Genomic DNA, 17,858 nt, shown 5'->3' with positions numbered 1-17,858 from the left:
TTCCCTTCTGTTTGCAGAGTCCGGTTTTCCTATGGGCCTCTGTAATTCCCAGCTCCAGTAGGAGGGATAATGGACCCCTCCCCCCCTTCCTTCCTCTCTCCTACTGTACCCTTGATTACTTACCTCAGTCCCTATGAGATCAGGCTCCTGGTTACGGCTTGTCCCTGGGGGTCTCCACGCTGTGCACAAGGCGCGCTCTGGTCTGATGTCATTCTCCAACCACTTGAACAGCTCTTACCTGTTTCTCTTTCTCTGCTCAGGTCTCCTCCAAAAGCCCAGGCAATTCAGAAACCCAGATCTCTTGTCGTTTTTTCCCCCCTCCTCTGGCTAGCTCAGCAGTCTCCAGCACCAGCCTGGCTTCTCAGTTCTCCATTGGCTCCTGAAGTCAGGTGGTTCCTCCTCTCTGCTGAGATTAGGTCATAGCAGAAAGCCCCCTTAACTTCTTAAACCTGCCCCGGGGTCAACCTTAAAACAGATTTAACTTGTTAACCTTGCAGCTGCAGGAGCAGGTAGCAGGCCAAACATCTCAAGGCTCCCATTTTAAGGGTTGAATTTTGATTGCTTATCTGGTTTCAGTTCCCTAAATAGCATAAGCTCAGGGGCAGTTTTTGAGACCAAATCAAATACAGAAAGGGAAGAAAATATCAAGCGTTGTACACAAAAAAATATGATGGAATTATTGCAAGTCATGAGTTTCAGACTGAGAAGAAATGCCATGTTGGGTCAGACCAAGGTCCATTGAGCTGGATGGGATACATCCAAGGGACTAGAGGGAACTTAGAGAAGTCCTGGCAGCTTCTCTGAGTGACCTTTTCAATGCTGCTTTAGAGTCAGGAATAGTTCCAGAGGATTGAAGAGGGGCAGATGTTCCTGTTCATAAAAGTGGAAGTTAGGAGGCCTTCTATGGTGAGTATGTATCTACTGGATCCTTAAGTAAACTAGCAGTTCTGGGGATAGATTTAGATATGGTGGGTTCAATTGTTTTGAGGGTTATTATCGGGATGTTGTCTATTGGATGGCTGGCGGGGTTCATTTTATTTATAATAGATTGAATTTCGAGAGTGGAGGCGGTATCAAAGTTTGACCAAGATAACCTCATCTTAGTGTTCAGTTTGATGTTTTGGTTGTTGTTTGTTATGTTGGATTGGATTAGATGAGATATTTTGTTATTGAAGAAGTCAGCAGAGTCATCGCTTCCATGTTTGGTACATGTAGAATCTTGAGTGGTTTTAGTAAGTTTCTGAACTATTGTGAATAACATTCTGGGGTTATGATGAAATTTGGAGATTTTGTTGGAGAAGAATTCCTTTTTTGTATTGTTGATATTTTTATATTGTGCTAAGTTGTTCCGATAATTATTTAGTGTGGTTGTGTTTTTGTTGTTTCTCCATTCTCTTTCTTTTTTCCTGAGTATGCATTTGGCAGTTCTGATGTTTTCATTATTTATTTACTTTTTATTTATTTAAGGTTTTTATATACCGGCATTCAAGATAAAATCCCATCATGCTGGTTTACAATAAAACGATGGTGCATAAACAGAAAACACAAACAGGAACTGTGGTGCGGAAGAGAGCAGTTACAAAAAACAGGGATGCTTAAACTGGGAGCGGAAGGAAAAAGAAAAGGTTAAAAGCAATTTAAATATTTACAACGAACAATTAAATGAGCTGGTTGTGTTATAGACCTTGAAATTGAGGGACGTTAGCTGGAGTCCGGGAAAGCTTGTTTGTTATACCATTGGTTATTGTGTTTGGGTTGTTGTTTTGTCTTTGTAATAAGGGGATTGATGCTGTCTGCTACTTTTTTTGTGATATTTAGCCATGATGCAGTTGCATCCTCGGAGTTTGATAGATTTATGTTGATTAATTCGGCTTGAAGAGTTTTTTGTAGAAGTTCAGTGTTGAATGGCGGACGGTAGGATATCTTGTTTGGAGTGATTTGGGGTGCTTTAAGGTTGAAGTTGATATATAGGTTAGCTTGGATTAGGTGGTGGTCAGACCAAGGTATCTCTGTGGTTTGAGTAGAATTTGATTGCCAGATTTCAGTGTTGATAAAGATGAGGTTGATGGTGTGACCTGCCTTATAATTTGGAGATTGGATTATTTGCTTTAGATTTAGTGTTGATATTGCATTGATAGTTTGGTAGGTTTTTGAGTGGGTGGGTAAGTTGAAGTGTATGTTGAAGTCACCAAGGATGATGATGGATTTGTCGAGAGATATGTTATTCATGATATATTCAATTAGTGGGGAGCAGTTTTTTTCGAGAGCTCCTGGAGGACAGTAAACGAGGCAGATCTCTAGTTTTGGCGAATCAAATAAAGCAATTTCAAATGGTGGAGATGTGTTTGGACGAAGTGACAGTTGAAGGTTTTTTGTTTTTGTTTTTTTTTGTTTTGTTTTTTTAGAGATAAGCATTAAGCCACCTCCTTTTTTTGTTTTTTTTTTGGGGGAATTGAGGAGGTATTGTATTCCTGGTTGGATAGTTGGTTAATTAGTACGGAATCTGTGTTTTTGAGCCAGGTTTCAATTATTGCGATGAAATCTGGTTTGTGGTCGATGAGTAGGTCATTGAATAGAGGAATCTTTTTTATTATTGAACGGGTATTGACAAGTATGAATGAGTAGCATATAGCTTGAGAATTGGATATTTGTGTTTTTGTTGTTTATTGGTTGTTTCAGTTTGTAGAGAGGTTTAGAGGGTGTATGCTTTTGTGCTGAATGGTTATTAGAGTGCGTGGGTTGTTTGTTTGGAGGTGAGATTTTGTTAGTAGTCATCTTATCTTCTGTATGAGCTTCCTTTAGTTTGAAAGGTGAATGCGAGTGATATTTGAGAGTAGAATTGGTAGAGGGCAGTAATTGTAAATAATGAGGATTTTTGTTTTCTTCAGTGTTGGGGGGGGTGGGGAGAGAAAACTAAATTTAGGAAGGTGGAGATAAATTGGGGTTAGGGCCCAGAGTCCTATGCGCCCGTTCTATCTTGATACTAAGAGCAATAGTAGCAAGGTCTTCCATCACACTGTCTCTGCTACTGAGAATAAGAGCACAAATTGCCCTTGCCGTATCAGTGCAATCATTAAACACTTCAGGGATGCCTCTAATACAAGAGGTTGCTGCGTCGTGAATGGTTTTCCAAGATCTCTAATTTTTCGGTGAGTAAAGAGAGCTTATTGGTCATGATTGTATGCTGAGCATTCAGAGTATTAATTGCCTCTCAATGATTCTTGGTGCGAGAATCTAGCTTGTCCACTCGATGCCCCACTGCAGCCAAATCATCCCTTACTTCCTTAATTGAGGCAGTCAAATCTGTTTTGCACTGCCGCATGTCTGCACGTAACTCAAGAAACCACTCTCATAAGAACATAAGAAATTACCATGCTGGGTCAGACCAAGGGTCCATCAAGCCCAGCATCCTGTTTCCAACAGAGGCCAAAACCAGGCCACAAGAACCTGGCAATTACCCAAACACTAAGAAGAACCCATGCTACTGATGCAATTAATAGCAGTGGCTATTCCCTGGGTAAAATTGATTAATAGCCATTAATGGACTTCTCCTCCAAGAACTTATCCAAACCTTTTTTGAATCCAGCTGCACTAACTGCACTAACCACATCCTCTGGCAACAAATTCCAGAGCTTTATTGTGCGTTGCGTGAAAAAGAATTTTCTCCGATTAGTCTTAAATGTGCTACTTGCTAACTTCATGGAATGCCCCCTAGTCCTTCTATTATTCGAAAGTGTAAATAACCGAGTCACATCTACTCGTTCAAGACCTCTCATGATCTTAAAGACCTCTATCATATCCCCCCTCAGCCGTCTCTTCTCCAAGCTGAACAGCCCTAACCTCTTCAGCCTTTCCTCATAGGGGAGCTGTTCCATCCCCTTTATCATTTTGGTTGCCCTTCTCTGTACCTTCTCCATTGCAACTATATCTTTTTTGAGATGCGGCGACCAGAATTGTACACAGTATTCAAAGTGCGGTCTCACCATGGAACGATACAGAGGCATTATGACATTTTCTGTTCTATTAACCATTCCCTTCCTAATAATTCTTAACATCCTATTTGCTTTTTTGACTGCTGCAGCACACTGAGCCGATGATTTTAAGTTATTATCCACTATGATGCCTAGATCTTTTTCCTGGGTGGTAGCTCCTAATATGGAACCTAACATCGTGTAACTACAGTTCAGCACGGAACAGAAAGTCCGGTGATTTTATTTCGTGTTGCAAAGAAGAGGGTGAAACCTCCAGGTCTCTGCCACTACTATCCTTAATCGCTTTTGCGGCCTGGTCGGCGGCGTCATTGTTTAACCCTGAAGCATGTTTGCTGTAAAAGAAATGCTTCAATTCTGTTGTTTTTCTCTTAGATGCCATGTGGAATGGTACCGCACAAGATCACTGCATGAAATATACAAAATAGTAGCAGATACACTGTAAAGTGTTGGCTGCAAAAGATAAAGGAAAGCAGTTTCCAGATTAAGTGGCCATCTTGGTTCACACCAGTAGAGCGCTTCCCTATCTTCTAACCCTTCCACAATGTTGCTTACAAAGATATCGAGCAGAACAAGTCCCAAAACTGATCACTGGGGCACTTCACTTAACACTGTTATCTCTTCAGAGAAGTTTTCGTTTACCATTACACTCTGTCTCCTGTCAGTCAACCAGTTTGTAATCCACTCCATCACCTTGGCGCCCACTCCCAAACTTCTTATTTTAGTTATGAGCCTCCTAATCAGGACTTTATCAAAAAGCTTTGCTGAAATCCAAGCAAATTGTTTTGCGCGTTCTTCCTTGACCCAGTTCTTTAGTCACCCAATCTGTTTGGGGACTGGTGTAACAGGCCTCCTGGAAAGAAAATTAACAGGTTCTACATGCCTCTGAAATTCCTTGGAGCTATGAGGAGCAGAGCATATTGAGCAGCTTCTAAGGATGGCAATGGCTTGTGTTTCATTCTGTAGATCTTCGAGCTACAGACGGAGTCCATCATATCTCGGAAACTGAAACAGGAGCAACAGGAATACAAGAAGCAGAAGTATCTCGCGGATGAGGTGCTGCTGTACTGCAGAAACTGCAGTGAACCTGTGTGTCATGGCAGTGACTTGAGGACGATTGAGAAAACGCATCATGTGAACATCAACCCAAATTTCAAGTAAGTGCTCAGTGGAAGAGATGTGTGTCAGATGCCTCTCTGCCCCAAGGAGGCAGCCCAGAGTTCTGTTTCCCCCATACGAATGCATAGGTGCCCTATGCGTGCAGGATATACCCATGTGCTTTCAATGCTATGCAGTGCATATGCTGGCTGCCTATAGGATGTGCATTTCTCTAAGGTTTGGATTGCACAGTTTGTAAGTAGCTTTCTCTTCAGGTGGCTCTAAGCAATAGCAACTCAATAACATCGGTCAGTGTGAAATCTTTTGACCTCATGTGGCTGAGCCATGAAGATTTCTATCTGATTGTCTTGGAAGGTCAGGATGTTTTCCTTCTGCTGATCTTTCATTTCCTTTTAACATTTTTAAGGTGTCCCATTGATTATAAGTCACCGTGTAAAAATGAATCCTTTTGGGGTAAATAATCAGGCTACCCTTGCACTTCTAAACACAGGTAGTTTTAAATCAAGGGGTCTGGTCAATAATGAAAGCAAAAGTGCACACTTTTTTGTTTTCATTGCCCCCCCCCCCCTGAAAAATTACCTGCAGAAAATGTCACCTGCTTCCACTGCAGGTCATTTTTCGGCTGGAAATAATGCACACAGGTTTGTTTGTAGAAAACCATGTGGCCTTGTGCCCTCTCCCCGGCCCCAGAATGCTCCTAACAATGTGGACAAAATTACCCAAAATGAATGGCGAGCAATGTAGATAATTTTTCCCACATTGAGGACAGCCCATAACCAAAGCCCCCCCATTTCCACCAGTAGAAAAGTGTTACTTGCGGATTGTCGCTGTCCTCGCGCTCTGCCAGTGTGCGTCTATGTCGCAACTCCTGGCTGATCCCTGTTCAGTTTGCCAGTTCCTATCACGGTTGAAAGGACTACCCAGTTATTGCTTGATGTAAGGACTTACCTGTCGCATTCTTACCGTGATTACTTTGTCCTGTCCTTCATAAATCCAGTTCTTACCTCAAGAACAGAGTCTGCAGTCAAATCTGCAATGAAACCAGGTCGTTAAGACACAAACTGACCCATTTCTCCTTTTGTTGCATTGCACATAGGGATTTGCAGCTCTAATTTCACCTGATAGCAATGTTGGTGGCACATGTTACCAGTGTTGCTGTCAGAGCTGCGCAAGACCTGGCGGGAATGGTACAACCCCTACTGCTCCAGCCAGCTATGGGGGGGAGGGGGGGTTCAGAGACAGAGATGGGTTGGGAGGGTGATGGTGGGGGCTTGTCAATTTGGTGGGGGGGGGGGGGGAGAATAGAGCCAAGAGGCCGCCTTGGGCCTGTTTGTTTCTGACTAATTTTGGGAGGTTAGAGGATGGGGGATGACTGGGCGTTAGCCCCAAGCTTGTCTTAATTATTTTGGGGAGTGAGAGGATGGGAGCTCATCCTGCTTGCCATTTATTTTTGTTTCCATTTTTACTTTAGCCAGATATATCCTGAATATATTTTGTTAAGATTCAAGTTATGCAGGTAACCATTCCTGGATAACTTTAGGGCTTCTCTGAGGTAGCCCGAACCTGAATAATGCTGAATATGTGTTATCTGGCTAACTTATCTGGATAAGTCTGGAGCACCCCCAAAACATCCTAACAACTTATGCAGATACATTTTACAGTCAGCCAGATAACTTAGGGGTATTCTGATCAGCTGAAAATTGAAACCCCCAGAATTTGGCCAGCTGGCCCATCCAAGCCCCTGAATATGGACCCCTCGGATACTGCACATTGCAACCCTCCCAGCTGATCATGGTGTTACGACCGATAATGGATTTTAGCTTTATTATTTCTGGCAGGATTTACTACAATGTATCACCTGAACGAATAGTGATCCCCAAAAAGATGGAAGATTGGATACCAGGAGGAGAAATAACCTGCTTATGTGGCCAGGTGAGTTCCAAAGGTTCTCCCCCCCCCCTCCCCCCACTTTGCCCAAGTTTCCCTTCGACCATGTCTTGCCTGCAGGTGCCAGGAAGTAAAAAAAAATAAACAGTTTGAGGCCAATATTCAAAGACATTTAGCCGAATACCTCACACGTAATCTGGCTGAATGCTGAATTTTCAATTTCACCGCTACTTATCTGGCTAGCTGTTAGCCGAATCAGTCATGGGTATTTTGGGGGTGTTCTGGGGCAGGGGCAAATTAGCCAGGAAATGTATCCAGCTAACCCCGAAATAAGTGTTAGCCAAATAAGTTTGATGGCTAACTCTAGTCAGCCCCAGAAGCAGGTCTAAAGTTATCCAGTTAACAGGCCGATACAGTAAAGTGCGCTCCGGTGGAGCGCACTGTTAGCCCGCGTCTGGCCACGCGTTTTTGACGCGCTATTTTTACTCCTTATACAGAAAGGGGTAATAGCACGTCGAAACTAAAACTAATAGCACCCGCAACATGTAAATGCATGTTGATGGGCCTATTAGTTATTCCCAAGCCGCACATTTTACTTTCAGAAATTAACGCCTGCCCAAAGGTAGGCGTTAATTTCGGACGGCACCGGGGAAGTGTACAGAAAAGCAGAAAAAATGCTTTTCTGTACACCCTCCGACTAAATATCATGGCGCTATTAAGTCGGAGGCCCCAAAAATTAAAAAAAATTAAAAATCTGCCCGCGCCCTGCGGGTTGGAAGACGGACGCTCAATTATGCCGGCATCTGTTTTCCAAACCCGTGGCTGTCAGCGGGTTCGAGAACCGATGCCGGTAAAATTGAGCGTCTGCTGACAAACCCGCTGACAGCTGCCGCTTCTGTCAAAAAGGAGGTGCTAGGGATGCGCTAGTGTCCCTAGCGCCTCCTTTTACTGTGGGCCTTCATTTACATTTTTTTTTCTGTATTGTGCACCCAGGCGAGTGGCCTGGGCGTGCGCCGGGAGAGCTGGCGCTCGCCAGCTCTCCCACGGATTTTTCTGTATCGGCCCGTAAGTGCTTAAAAAAACAACAACAAAAAAAAACAAACCTATCACCAAATACAAAACTTTTTTATGGAAACATGAGGATAACAAAAGGAAAAAATCACAAAAAACAATGCAATAAGTTCGACATCGTTATATTTATACTTCAATCCAAATGTTATATATATATAAGAGAGATTTAGATAATGTTATCCCCAGAGAAGAAGAAAGCAAAGTAAGGGGGAAATCGAAATATAAGGGAGTTATAAGAAAACCAATGCAGAAAAAGCCATAACAAGTATAGGACCCCTACGGTCTCGATACTGATCCTAATATAACACTATGAATCTGCCAAAACTGGTGAGAACGTAATCATCTTCCTGGCATTATGGAAGGATTGTAGCTGCTCAGGTGCGCAAAAAACAAAGGTCTCGGAACGGAACTTCACAAAGCATTTGCAAGGATAACGTAATAAAAAGGTTGCCCCCAACCCAAGGGAATCTTTCATGAGGGCTAAAAAACCCTTTCATCTTTGCTGAGTAAGCCTCGTAATATCGGGGAAAATTCTAAGATTATGCCCATAGAAAGGAGAGTTAACATTTTTGAAGTATAAAGACATCACATCACGTTGGATAAATCTGTATCAACCACAAAAGATAGTAATAGAGTGGCCCTTTCTGTGATTTCTGGACCAGACGATGCTGAAAGGTCAGTAAGGTTCAAAGGAGGGAATTGAGTTCCACCAGGGGCACCAGCAGAGGCTTGAGATGGAGAGACAGAGGTTATTTTTACTAATGGAAGGAAATTCTTCAGGTGCAAAACCTGGAGGAAATATTTTTTTTTAAGATAACCGTAGAAAGTTCACCCAAAATCTTAGGAAAATTCAAAATCCTAAGGTTGAGTCGACAAGACAAATTCTCCAACAATTCAAGCCTGCGAGATAACACTTCACTGTCTCGAATGGACATGGAGTGACCCCCCTGGATTTTAGCAATATCCTATTGAACTACAATAAGTTGTCACAAATGCTCATTAATAATCTTTTCATGCTGGTCCACCAAAGGATCTAATTTGGAGACCAGAGAGTCCACATTGAGAACAGATAAGGACAAAATCTTTGAAATATTCTCCATTAACTCCTAAAGAGAATCAAGTGTGACAGCTGCCGGTTTCTGAGGCATCTGAAAAAGTTCCTGCAGGGTTGGGACTGCTGATGAAAAGGCAACATCAAAATTTAAAGTCCCCAACTCTCTTACTGGTGCAGCACCTTCGGAGGAAGAAGGAAAAGAAGTAGAACCAACCGCAACCGAGCCATCAGCCACCTTTGAAGCTGGAACAGAAGACGCTGTGACCTCATCAGCTCCCGCCCGCTTGAATGCAGGCACCAATGAATCTGTCGGCATCTCTGCAGCCGCAACAGAGGAGACGCATTGTCCGGGCGGCGGAGGAGTCAGTTCTCGGGGGCTGAGGGGAAACCTTGTCTCCAGGAAGCAACTTCAACGGAGAGCTCACCCCCGAGCAATATGGTGCAAGGGCCTGACAGCTCGATTCCCAGCCCCCCCCCCCCCCCCAACTGAATGTGTTCACCCTGCAAACCCCTTCGAGTACTATTTAAAAATAAAAGTAGCACTGGTCGGTTGCCAGTTCTTCCCCCCCCCCCCCCCCCCCCCCAATTCCTGGGTGGCCAAAATCTTATATCAATGCCCCCTCCTCTCCCACCCTCCTTCTCCAAACTCCCTACGCCAACCCAGCCACCCATCTGATACCATCACGCATCCCTTTCCGCACTGGGATGGCAAGGTTTAAAAGTGTGTATCACATCTCCCCTGTCTCTTAAATACTGAAAGTTATTAATCAGGCACAAGAATAGAAATTTTACCATTGGAAAGAAAGCTGGAGAACTAGCGGTCAGGATATGCAAGAGGAAAGTCGAGAAATATTTCATCCCGGAAAGAGTGAAGGATGCATGGAGCGGTGAAGATGAGATAAACAGAGGACCTCTAGTGGCTAAAGGAGGGAAGTGAAGAAACAGAGTAGCCATTTGGGTCCATATTCTCTGTTACTATATAACGTGGGCAGGTTGTTTTCTGGAGAAAAGCTGTGTGCAAAATTATGCATGCAGAAACTCCTTTCCCATCCCCACCCCAGGAATGCTTATTGTCACTGCCAGTAAAAGTGTGGTCACAGAGGGACCTATGCAAGTGCTTTAATTTTCTATAACAAAAATGAATTGTGTTCTTTTTCCTTTGTTTTGTTTTAAAATATATTGTCTGATCCCTGCCTTTCTGCATGGAACCTCCTCCACCTCCTGTGCCTTTCCCCAGACCCTCCTTCCCCATGAAATCATTAAAATCTGTGTTAAATCTTCACAGTTGCAGGAGTGATCCTCAGTCACTCCTGACCCACTGCTGCCACAGTTTCAGCTGGCACTGGCAGACCAAGGCTAGCATGATTATTACTTTCCTCCCTGCCAAATGGCACCAGATAGACTCGCTGTTCAGCAGTTTTTCCGTGGAAATAAAAGCACAAAGTAAGAGGAGATCCCCGCGTGCGGAAGAAACTGACAACCTGCAAGTTATGGCACTAAGGTGCATTCCCATCATCGCAGCAAATCTCTCAAAGACCAGTGAATCTTTGACACAGTTTAAAGGAATCTGATTCGCTTCAGGATCCGACCTAGAGTCCCAGTTCCCGCTCTAATTTTACTTTGTCACCAGCACCTCTGAAGCTCTTGGTTATTTTTCTGTGGAAGTAGCAGTTTTCTGTAAGTTGTTGCAGCAATCCAGTCCCCAGTTGACGCTTCTCTTTGGCCAACGCAGTCGTCCTTTGGTGAGGAGGCGAGGTGGGAGAATACAGAATACCCCGAGGCGCACCAGATGAAGGCCTGCATGGGGCATGCTCCATGTCAGAGAGGATTTCTGCCCTGGACAGCAAAAGTGATGTGGCAAGAGGAGGCCACACCGGGGCAGATAGGTGCTAGTGCTGCGGAGGGGGAAGCAGCTGAGAGGTTATTCAAGACCCTTTCCTCTCAGAAAAGAGGTTGTTTCCTTCCCTTTTCATTGTTAGGGCTGTTTAATTCTCTGTTTCTCACTTCTCATAATGTACATAGCTACAAAAAAAAAAAAATTGCATCCACCATGTACTGGCTAAGACTTCAAAGGCCAAAAAACAACAGAGCCGACTGGGTAACCCATACAATTAAAGCATCAAAAATAAAGGGGAACCAAATACATAAATCACAAAAGAAGGGCTTTACGATGAAGGTGTCAGCAAGCCAGACGGCCTGTTCAACAGAGTTTGAACCGGCCGGACTTTTCTATCATCCACCTTGTGTTTGACCGGGCGGTTCAAACTCTGTTGAACAGGCCGCCTGGCTTGCTGACACCTTGTTTTGTGATTTCTGTATGAGATTTAAAAAGGGCCATACATTTAGTAGTAATAGCCAGCCTGTTTCAAAGTTACCATTTACATTCTTAGCTACTCCTCATGGGCGGCTGTCCCTCCTAACGTCACATGTTATATAAGGCATGGGATATGTTTGGTCCATCCTGGGTTTTGACCTCATATAGTGGGCATCTGTTTGGAGAGTGAAGATGTTTATTAGTGGAAATGATCAGGGAGCTGCTTCAGTATTTCAGTTATAACCAACTTCACAGCACTGCTGGTTTAGTCCTCCTTAAAGTGCTTTCTCTAACGTGCTGACAATCTGTGACAGCAGCCCATGAGGCCGCATGGAAGCATGGCAGCTCCTGACGTATCCATAATGCTGCCCTGGATTGCAGCAACGTAAAGCCCTTGTCACTAATTGCTACACGGTCTGCGTTACTACTTGCGGGATGGACATGAAACACTGCTGTGCCTGGGCACGTTACAGTTCTGCTCAGCCTGTTCTTGATTGGTAGGGTGAGGGACAGGGGTTGGTGTATAGTAATTTTTCTCTTTCATCCCGCTCCCTGCTAATACACTCTTTTTCTCTCTCTCCTTCCCCCCCCCCCCCCCCCCACTTCCAGGGAACATCCCAGTACTCTTTCCCTTCCCCTTCCCCTGACCCCAATACTCTTCTTGCCCCCCACTCACAGCTCCCTGACTTGTGCTCCGGGATGTGTCCCACTCTGTGCTGCAGGCTGAGCCGAGTCTGCTCCAGCCTCCTCCTCTTTCTCCCCACATACTGCTTCTCAACATGAGGACAGGAGCGGAGGGAGTGAAGCTGGAGTGGATACAGCAGGGCTGAAAACAATTGTCAAACTCCCTTCTCCGGCCCCCTCCTGTTGTGCCTCTAAACAGAAAGGGCTGGAGCTATAAAAAGCGAGGCCCCCTGCCCTGAAATTTCCTGTGATTCCCTGGAGACTCTGGCAATGTATAGGAATTCCTGGCATCTCGAGGTTTCCTGGAGAGTTTCCCAATGCATAATTCCCATAAGAGAATCCCTCCCATTGGCATCAGGAGCAAGACATTTCATGGGGGGGGGGGGGGGGAAGGGTTGCTGTCCACTCTCTGCCCCTTGGGTGCCCGCATAGCTTGTATTTAGGTTTTTTTTTCTCTCCTCCTTTGCAGAAATGGGGCATGGAAATGATTTACAAGGCCGTCAGCATTCCCAACATTGGAGTAAAAAACTTTGTGGTGGAGACCCCAGATGAGAAACGAACCTACAAGAAGTGGAAAGATGTTCCTTTCTCCATCGAGGAGTTTAACTACATGGAGTACTGTCAGTCGCATTTTCCAGACTTGGATGTGACTTGCTGAGTTTTTCTCTCTGAAGTGAAGGTTCCAGAACAACAAACGGGGCCAACGTCCAGCAGCGTTGCAATCAAGGTAATGGGAGAGTCCGTTTGATTCGGGCTCTCGTCCATAGCATTTTACAGCCTTTGCAGAGGAAACTTTTTTTTTTTTGCCCTCACACAGAGAAGCCCCTGTCAGTTTTGGATTCTGAACTCACAATTAAACTTGTTCTGTTCCTGTTAGGGGGGAGGGGAGATGTAGCCCTGTGATTCCACGTGACATTGGCAAGTCCAGCAGAAGAACAGCAACTCCTGTCATCTTCCAAAGTCCAAAGAATGAAAGATATAACTTCAAAAACAACATTTCAGGACCGGCCTGGTGGCAGCACCGGGAACGGCCATTGGAAGGTCCCCAGTTCAGTCTCCTAGCTGGCTCTTCTGCACCCCGGGTCCAAACAATCCGAGCCCTCAGTTTTCTGCCGCAGCCCAAGGGTAGATTCTCAGCAAGAGTTTGAAAATTCTGCTGCAAAGTTTCTGAAATTGTGACAGTAATGGGTTACAGACGCTACAGGATTTTCTGGGAGAAGGACTATTGCATGTGGGTGCTATTGGTGGAACATATTATGGAAACTCCCTGGAGCAGAACGGGACTCGAGGCACAGCATTGTGTCAGGACCAGCAGCTGCGTTACGCCTTTCCTACAAGGACTAAGTTTGCTTTGAACCCATTAACATACAAAAATATTTTTAAAAAATTATTAAAAGGGCTGTTTATCCTTTAACAGCCCCATGAGAATGCTACTAAGTGACTCTCGATAGATCAAGGTCCAACAAGTACCTGTTTGAAATATTGCCTCGGGGGGATATTTTTTAATGATAACAGAGAGGAATGGCTGCATGCAATAAAGTAGCTAACGTTTTGCAATCTGAGGTGGTATAGATTCCCCAAATCTCTTTCTAAGGAACTGTGAGCTGTGTACTCCGGTGACGTGGACATAAACGAACAAATTTGAAAAGCCTTTCGGTTCCAAGGGAATACAATGCATGCCGAGGCAGTCCTGCTTCTTTTGAATCCATCGGAGGAGGAGCGTGACCAACGGCGGTCCTAAATAAACCGAGAAAGCGATCGCCCAACACGAATTGGGGAACTGGTTTAAGGACTGCCAAAAAGGTATTACTGCGGTAAAAGAGGAGGTATTAGAAATCGTTTCAGATCTGCGAAGAGGCGTTAAATGACGTCGGGGTCTGGCTGAGTGATGCAGTGTAAAAGGTGGATGAAGAACCTGAAAATGTGAGTGAGATGCAGAAGCAAATGGCACTTTGTAAAGAGACTGTTTCTACTTTTCATTCTGATTGGGGTCCCTTTGAAAGTTGGAACAAACGCATTATAAAATGAAGATTTTATACCCTATCCCAAGGAATCTACCCTGACGACCTTAAAATGGCTTCCATCAAACCGCTCCTGAAAAAACCAAATTCAGATCCAGATGACCCCACCAACTTTCGCCCAATCTCCAACCTCCCTTTCATTGCCAAGGTCATGGAAAAACTAGTTAACACTCAATTATTAGACTACCTTGAAGATCACAAAATTCTCTTCCCCTCACAATATGGCTTCAGGAAATCTTTAAGCACCGAATCACTTCTTATTTCCTTGACAGATTACCTCATCTTGGGCCTTGACAAAGGCCAGGCCTATCTATTGATCCTCTTGGACCTCTCGGCCGCCTTTGATACTGTTAACCATACTATCCTCCTGAACCAACTACTGAACATCGGCATAACAGGCACTGCACTGACCTGGTTCAACACATTCTTGAAAAACAGAGGCTTCAAGGTCAAAATACACAACAAAGAATCCAAACGCTACCCTTCATCTCTAGGAGTCCTCCAAGGCTCATCCCTCTCAACCACCCTCTTTAGCATCTACCTCCTCCCTCTCTGCCAGTTATTAACCAATCTGAACCTAAAATTTTACCTGTATGCCGACGATGTCCAGATCGTGATACCTGTCAAAGAATCCATCAAAAAAAACCCTAGATCTATGGGAATCATGCCTTCAAGAAATCAACTCCCTCCTCTCCAACCTCAATTTAATCCTAAGCTCCTCAAAAACGGAACTCCTTCTCATATCCACTGAGAACAGCTACCCCCTCACAAATCATTCAACAAACCTTCAAACAACCCAAGTGAGAGATCTGGGAGCGATCATCGACAATCGGCTAAACCTAAAAGCTTTTATAAACCAAACCACAAAGGACTGCTTTCATAAACTGCAAGTCCTAAAAAGAATAAAACCACTGTTCCACAACCATGACTATCGGACAATCCTACAGGCAATAATCTTCTCCAAGTTAGACTATTGCAACTCCCTATTATTAGGTATCCCTTCATCACATACTAAACCTCTTCAGATGGTTCAAAATACGGCAGCCAGAATTCTGACAAATTCACGGAGAAGAGATCACATCTCCCCCATCCTCAAAGACTTACACTGGCTGCCGATTCATTATAGAATACTATACAAGTCCATCACCACAATATACAAATCTATCTAACAAATCGCTCCGCTCAACCTACAAATCCCTTTCAAAAAACATACATCCTCCAGACCTATAAGAGAGCACTATAAAGATTCTCTTCAGGTACCTCATTCCAAAACCTCCCTTCACATAACTCTCAGAGACAGGGCATTCTCCACTGCAGGACCTCCTCTGTGGAACTCCATCCCAACGGAGCTAAGGCAGGAACCTTGCCTCCCAACATTCAGGAAAAGACTCAAAACGTGGCTATTCAAAAAAGCCTTCCCAGTCTCGGAGTAAACTCATCACCCACTTCACCTACAACCAACTTCCAACACCACCAGCATGCAGAAAACCATCATTTATGACCACTACCTTCATATAAAAAACTGCAATTACTTCAAATGAACAAATCATTGTAAATCACATAAGTCTTGTAATCTACCCCGTCATATCTCGGTTAATATACTATGCTCCCAGTTGCACTCATCCCTGTTTTATTGTAACTGTAACTTTTTTATGTTTAACACCTAGTATTTATTTCGTTCATTGTTCCTTTTATCACTCCACTGTTTATTGTAAACCGGCATGATGTGATACCCTCACGAATGCCGGTATAGAAAAAACTAAAATAAATAAAATAAGATTTGTGATCCCAATATGAGATTATTTATGCTTGTGTTATATTTTGAGATGGAGGTGGGTGAGATGGGGGGGGGGGGAATTGTCTGATTCTTGTTTAATTGTCGGTTGAAGCTGTATCATTGGATTTGCTTCTGTTGGACTGTGTATTTATCTATTGCAGATATAGAATCAATTAAAAAAAAACTCCAAAAAAAAGATACATTTGCATATTAAATGATGTACATTTTATTTTATTCCTCTCATATTGCACAAACTCCCCCCAGTCTCTTTCTCTCCCTTCCCTCACTTACTCTAATCCCTCCTCACGCGTGCTTTCGTCCTCTACCATCTCCAGTCACCTCGCTCACATCCTGCTCCCCCCCCCCCCCCCTCGTCCTCGGCACCTTCCAATTTCAGCCTGGTGGTAGGAGGTCTTAGGGACGTGTCTTCCTCCTTTGCTGCCCGGGGCAGGGGTGGCTGCACGATGGTCTCCTGCAAGGCTGAAAGCGCCACACGCTGGACCCTAGCAGTCTCCAATGGCGATTTTATGAGAAAAAAAAGGGAATTTAGTAGCCAGATCCAAATTTTGCAGCCCTTACTGCAGTTAGGAAATCATGGGAGTCCGGGGGCCTCTGCTTATTGCACATTGGGGTTTTTTTATGTGAGTGTAGAACAGTCCATGTTTTATATTAGCTCTAAAAATGACAAAAATAATAGGTTTCAGCCTATGAGATGTACACAGAGAATGGAAATATGTGACTGAGCGCTGTCAGCATCATATTAAAAGGCAGAAAATGGTGACCTGTAATGAAATGGAGCCTCTTCCGGATGGAAACCATCCCATAAATGATTTAGAATACAATATAATGCTGAAGGTGATATAAGCCCCCTGTGCTTGTGCTTAGTAGTGATATTTTTAGCTATGTTTTCATTTTTAAAAAGTCTGTGTCATAGTCAGGTATTAGTGATTATCCTACACCCGGATACCGCTGTTAGGTTGGTAAAACATTGGTAACCGATGTTTCTTGCCGTCTTCCGATGAAAGGAAACTTGAAGTTAACAGATTCCTTAAATTTAAGTGTTTATATTCCTGGCATTCTACAGGGAAAAAACCCCACACTAATACACGTTTTTAACGTGCGTTAGTTTCCAGCAGTAAACACAGAATTTACTAAAAATGCTCCACTATGATAAACAGCTTGCAGGTTTTAGACAGCTAATTTATTAGTTCATAGGTTTTTTTAGGACTTTGGTCGATCTTTGGAAAGAGAAGTGTTCTTCCTCTTATTAGCAGTCTGATCAATTGATTTTTGCAGTTTGCTAGGTGGACTGGACCACAAGATGACAGCTGGACAAAGATTACTTCACAAGAACAAAAAACAGGGTTTTGAAATATAGATGCAAAATACTGAAATTGAAATAATCAGAATAGCATTTGATAATCTATTATATTTTAAATGCCCACACTGTTTTATTTCTACATAAGGACCATTATAACATGCTTGCCGAGGTTACTTAGCAATTCTTGAAGTTAGCATGTGGCACATTTAAAACTAATCTGAGAAAGTTCTTTTTCACTCAATGCACAATTAAACTCTGGAATTTGTTGCCAGAGGATGTGGTTAGTGCAGTTAGTATAGCTGTGTTTAAAAAAGGTTTGGATAGACCTGGTGACATTGGGGGGATCCCTTGGGACACGATGGAGACAGCTAAGCTTAAAGCTCCCATCCCTGGAGTATATATCAGCTAGCACGCCTGGTATTGGGGGAGGTGGGGGGAAAACCAGAAAAGAATGGCAAGACATTGATTGTAAAAGATTTCTTGTACATGTAAGTGGTTTGTATTTGAAGTGACTATGGCTATGTTATTGTTCTAGTTGCCAATAAAATATAAATAAAAAAAAAAAAAAGGTTTGGATAAGTTCTTGGAGGAGAAGTCCATTACCTGCTATTAAGTTCACTT

The 17,858-nt window shown here is 43.6% G+C and overlaps 1 protein-coding gene across 1 annotated transcript in view; it reads left to right on the top strand.

Moving 5' to 3' along the window:
- The window catches only part of DHX58 (DExH-box helicase 58), a 48,359-nt gene extending 35,561 nt beyond the window's left edge, over positions 1 to 12,798 (top strand). The window contains exons 11-13 of the mRNA XM_029573245.1: positions 4,956 to 5,146; positions 6,947 to 7,040; positions 12,588 to 12,798. Of these exons, the coding sequence (XP_029429105.1) occupies positions 4,956 to 5,146; positions 6,947 to 7,040; positions 12,588 to 12,776 (474 nt within the window). The 3' untranslated portion in view covers positions 12,777 to 12,798. The remainder of the gene's footprint in view (positions 1 to 4,955; positions 5,147 to 6,946; positions 7,041 to 12,587) is intronic.
- Positions 12,799 to 17,858: the final 5,060 nt, after the last annotated feature.

Source organism: Rhinatrema bivittatum, chromosome 12 (genome assembly GCF_901001135.1).
Source record: "Rhinatrema bivittatum chromosome 12, aRhiBiv1.1, whole genome shotgun sequence".
Lineage (NCBI taxonomy): Eukaryota > Metazoa > Chordata > Amphibia > Gymnophiona > Rhinatrematidae > Rhinatrema > Rhinatrema bivittatum.
This window is presented reverse-complemented; position numbering and strand designations above follow the sequence as displayed.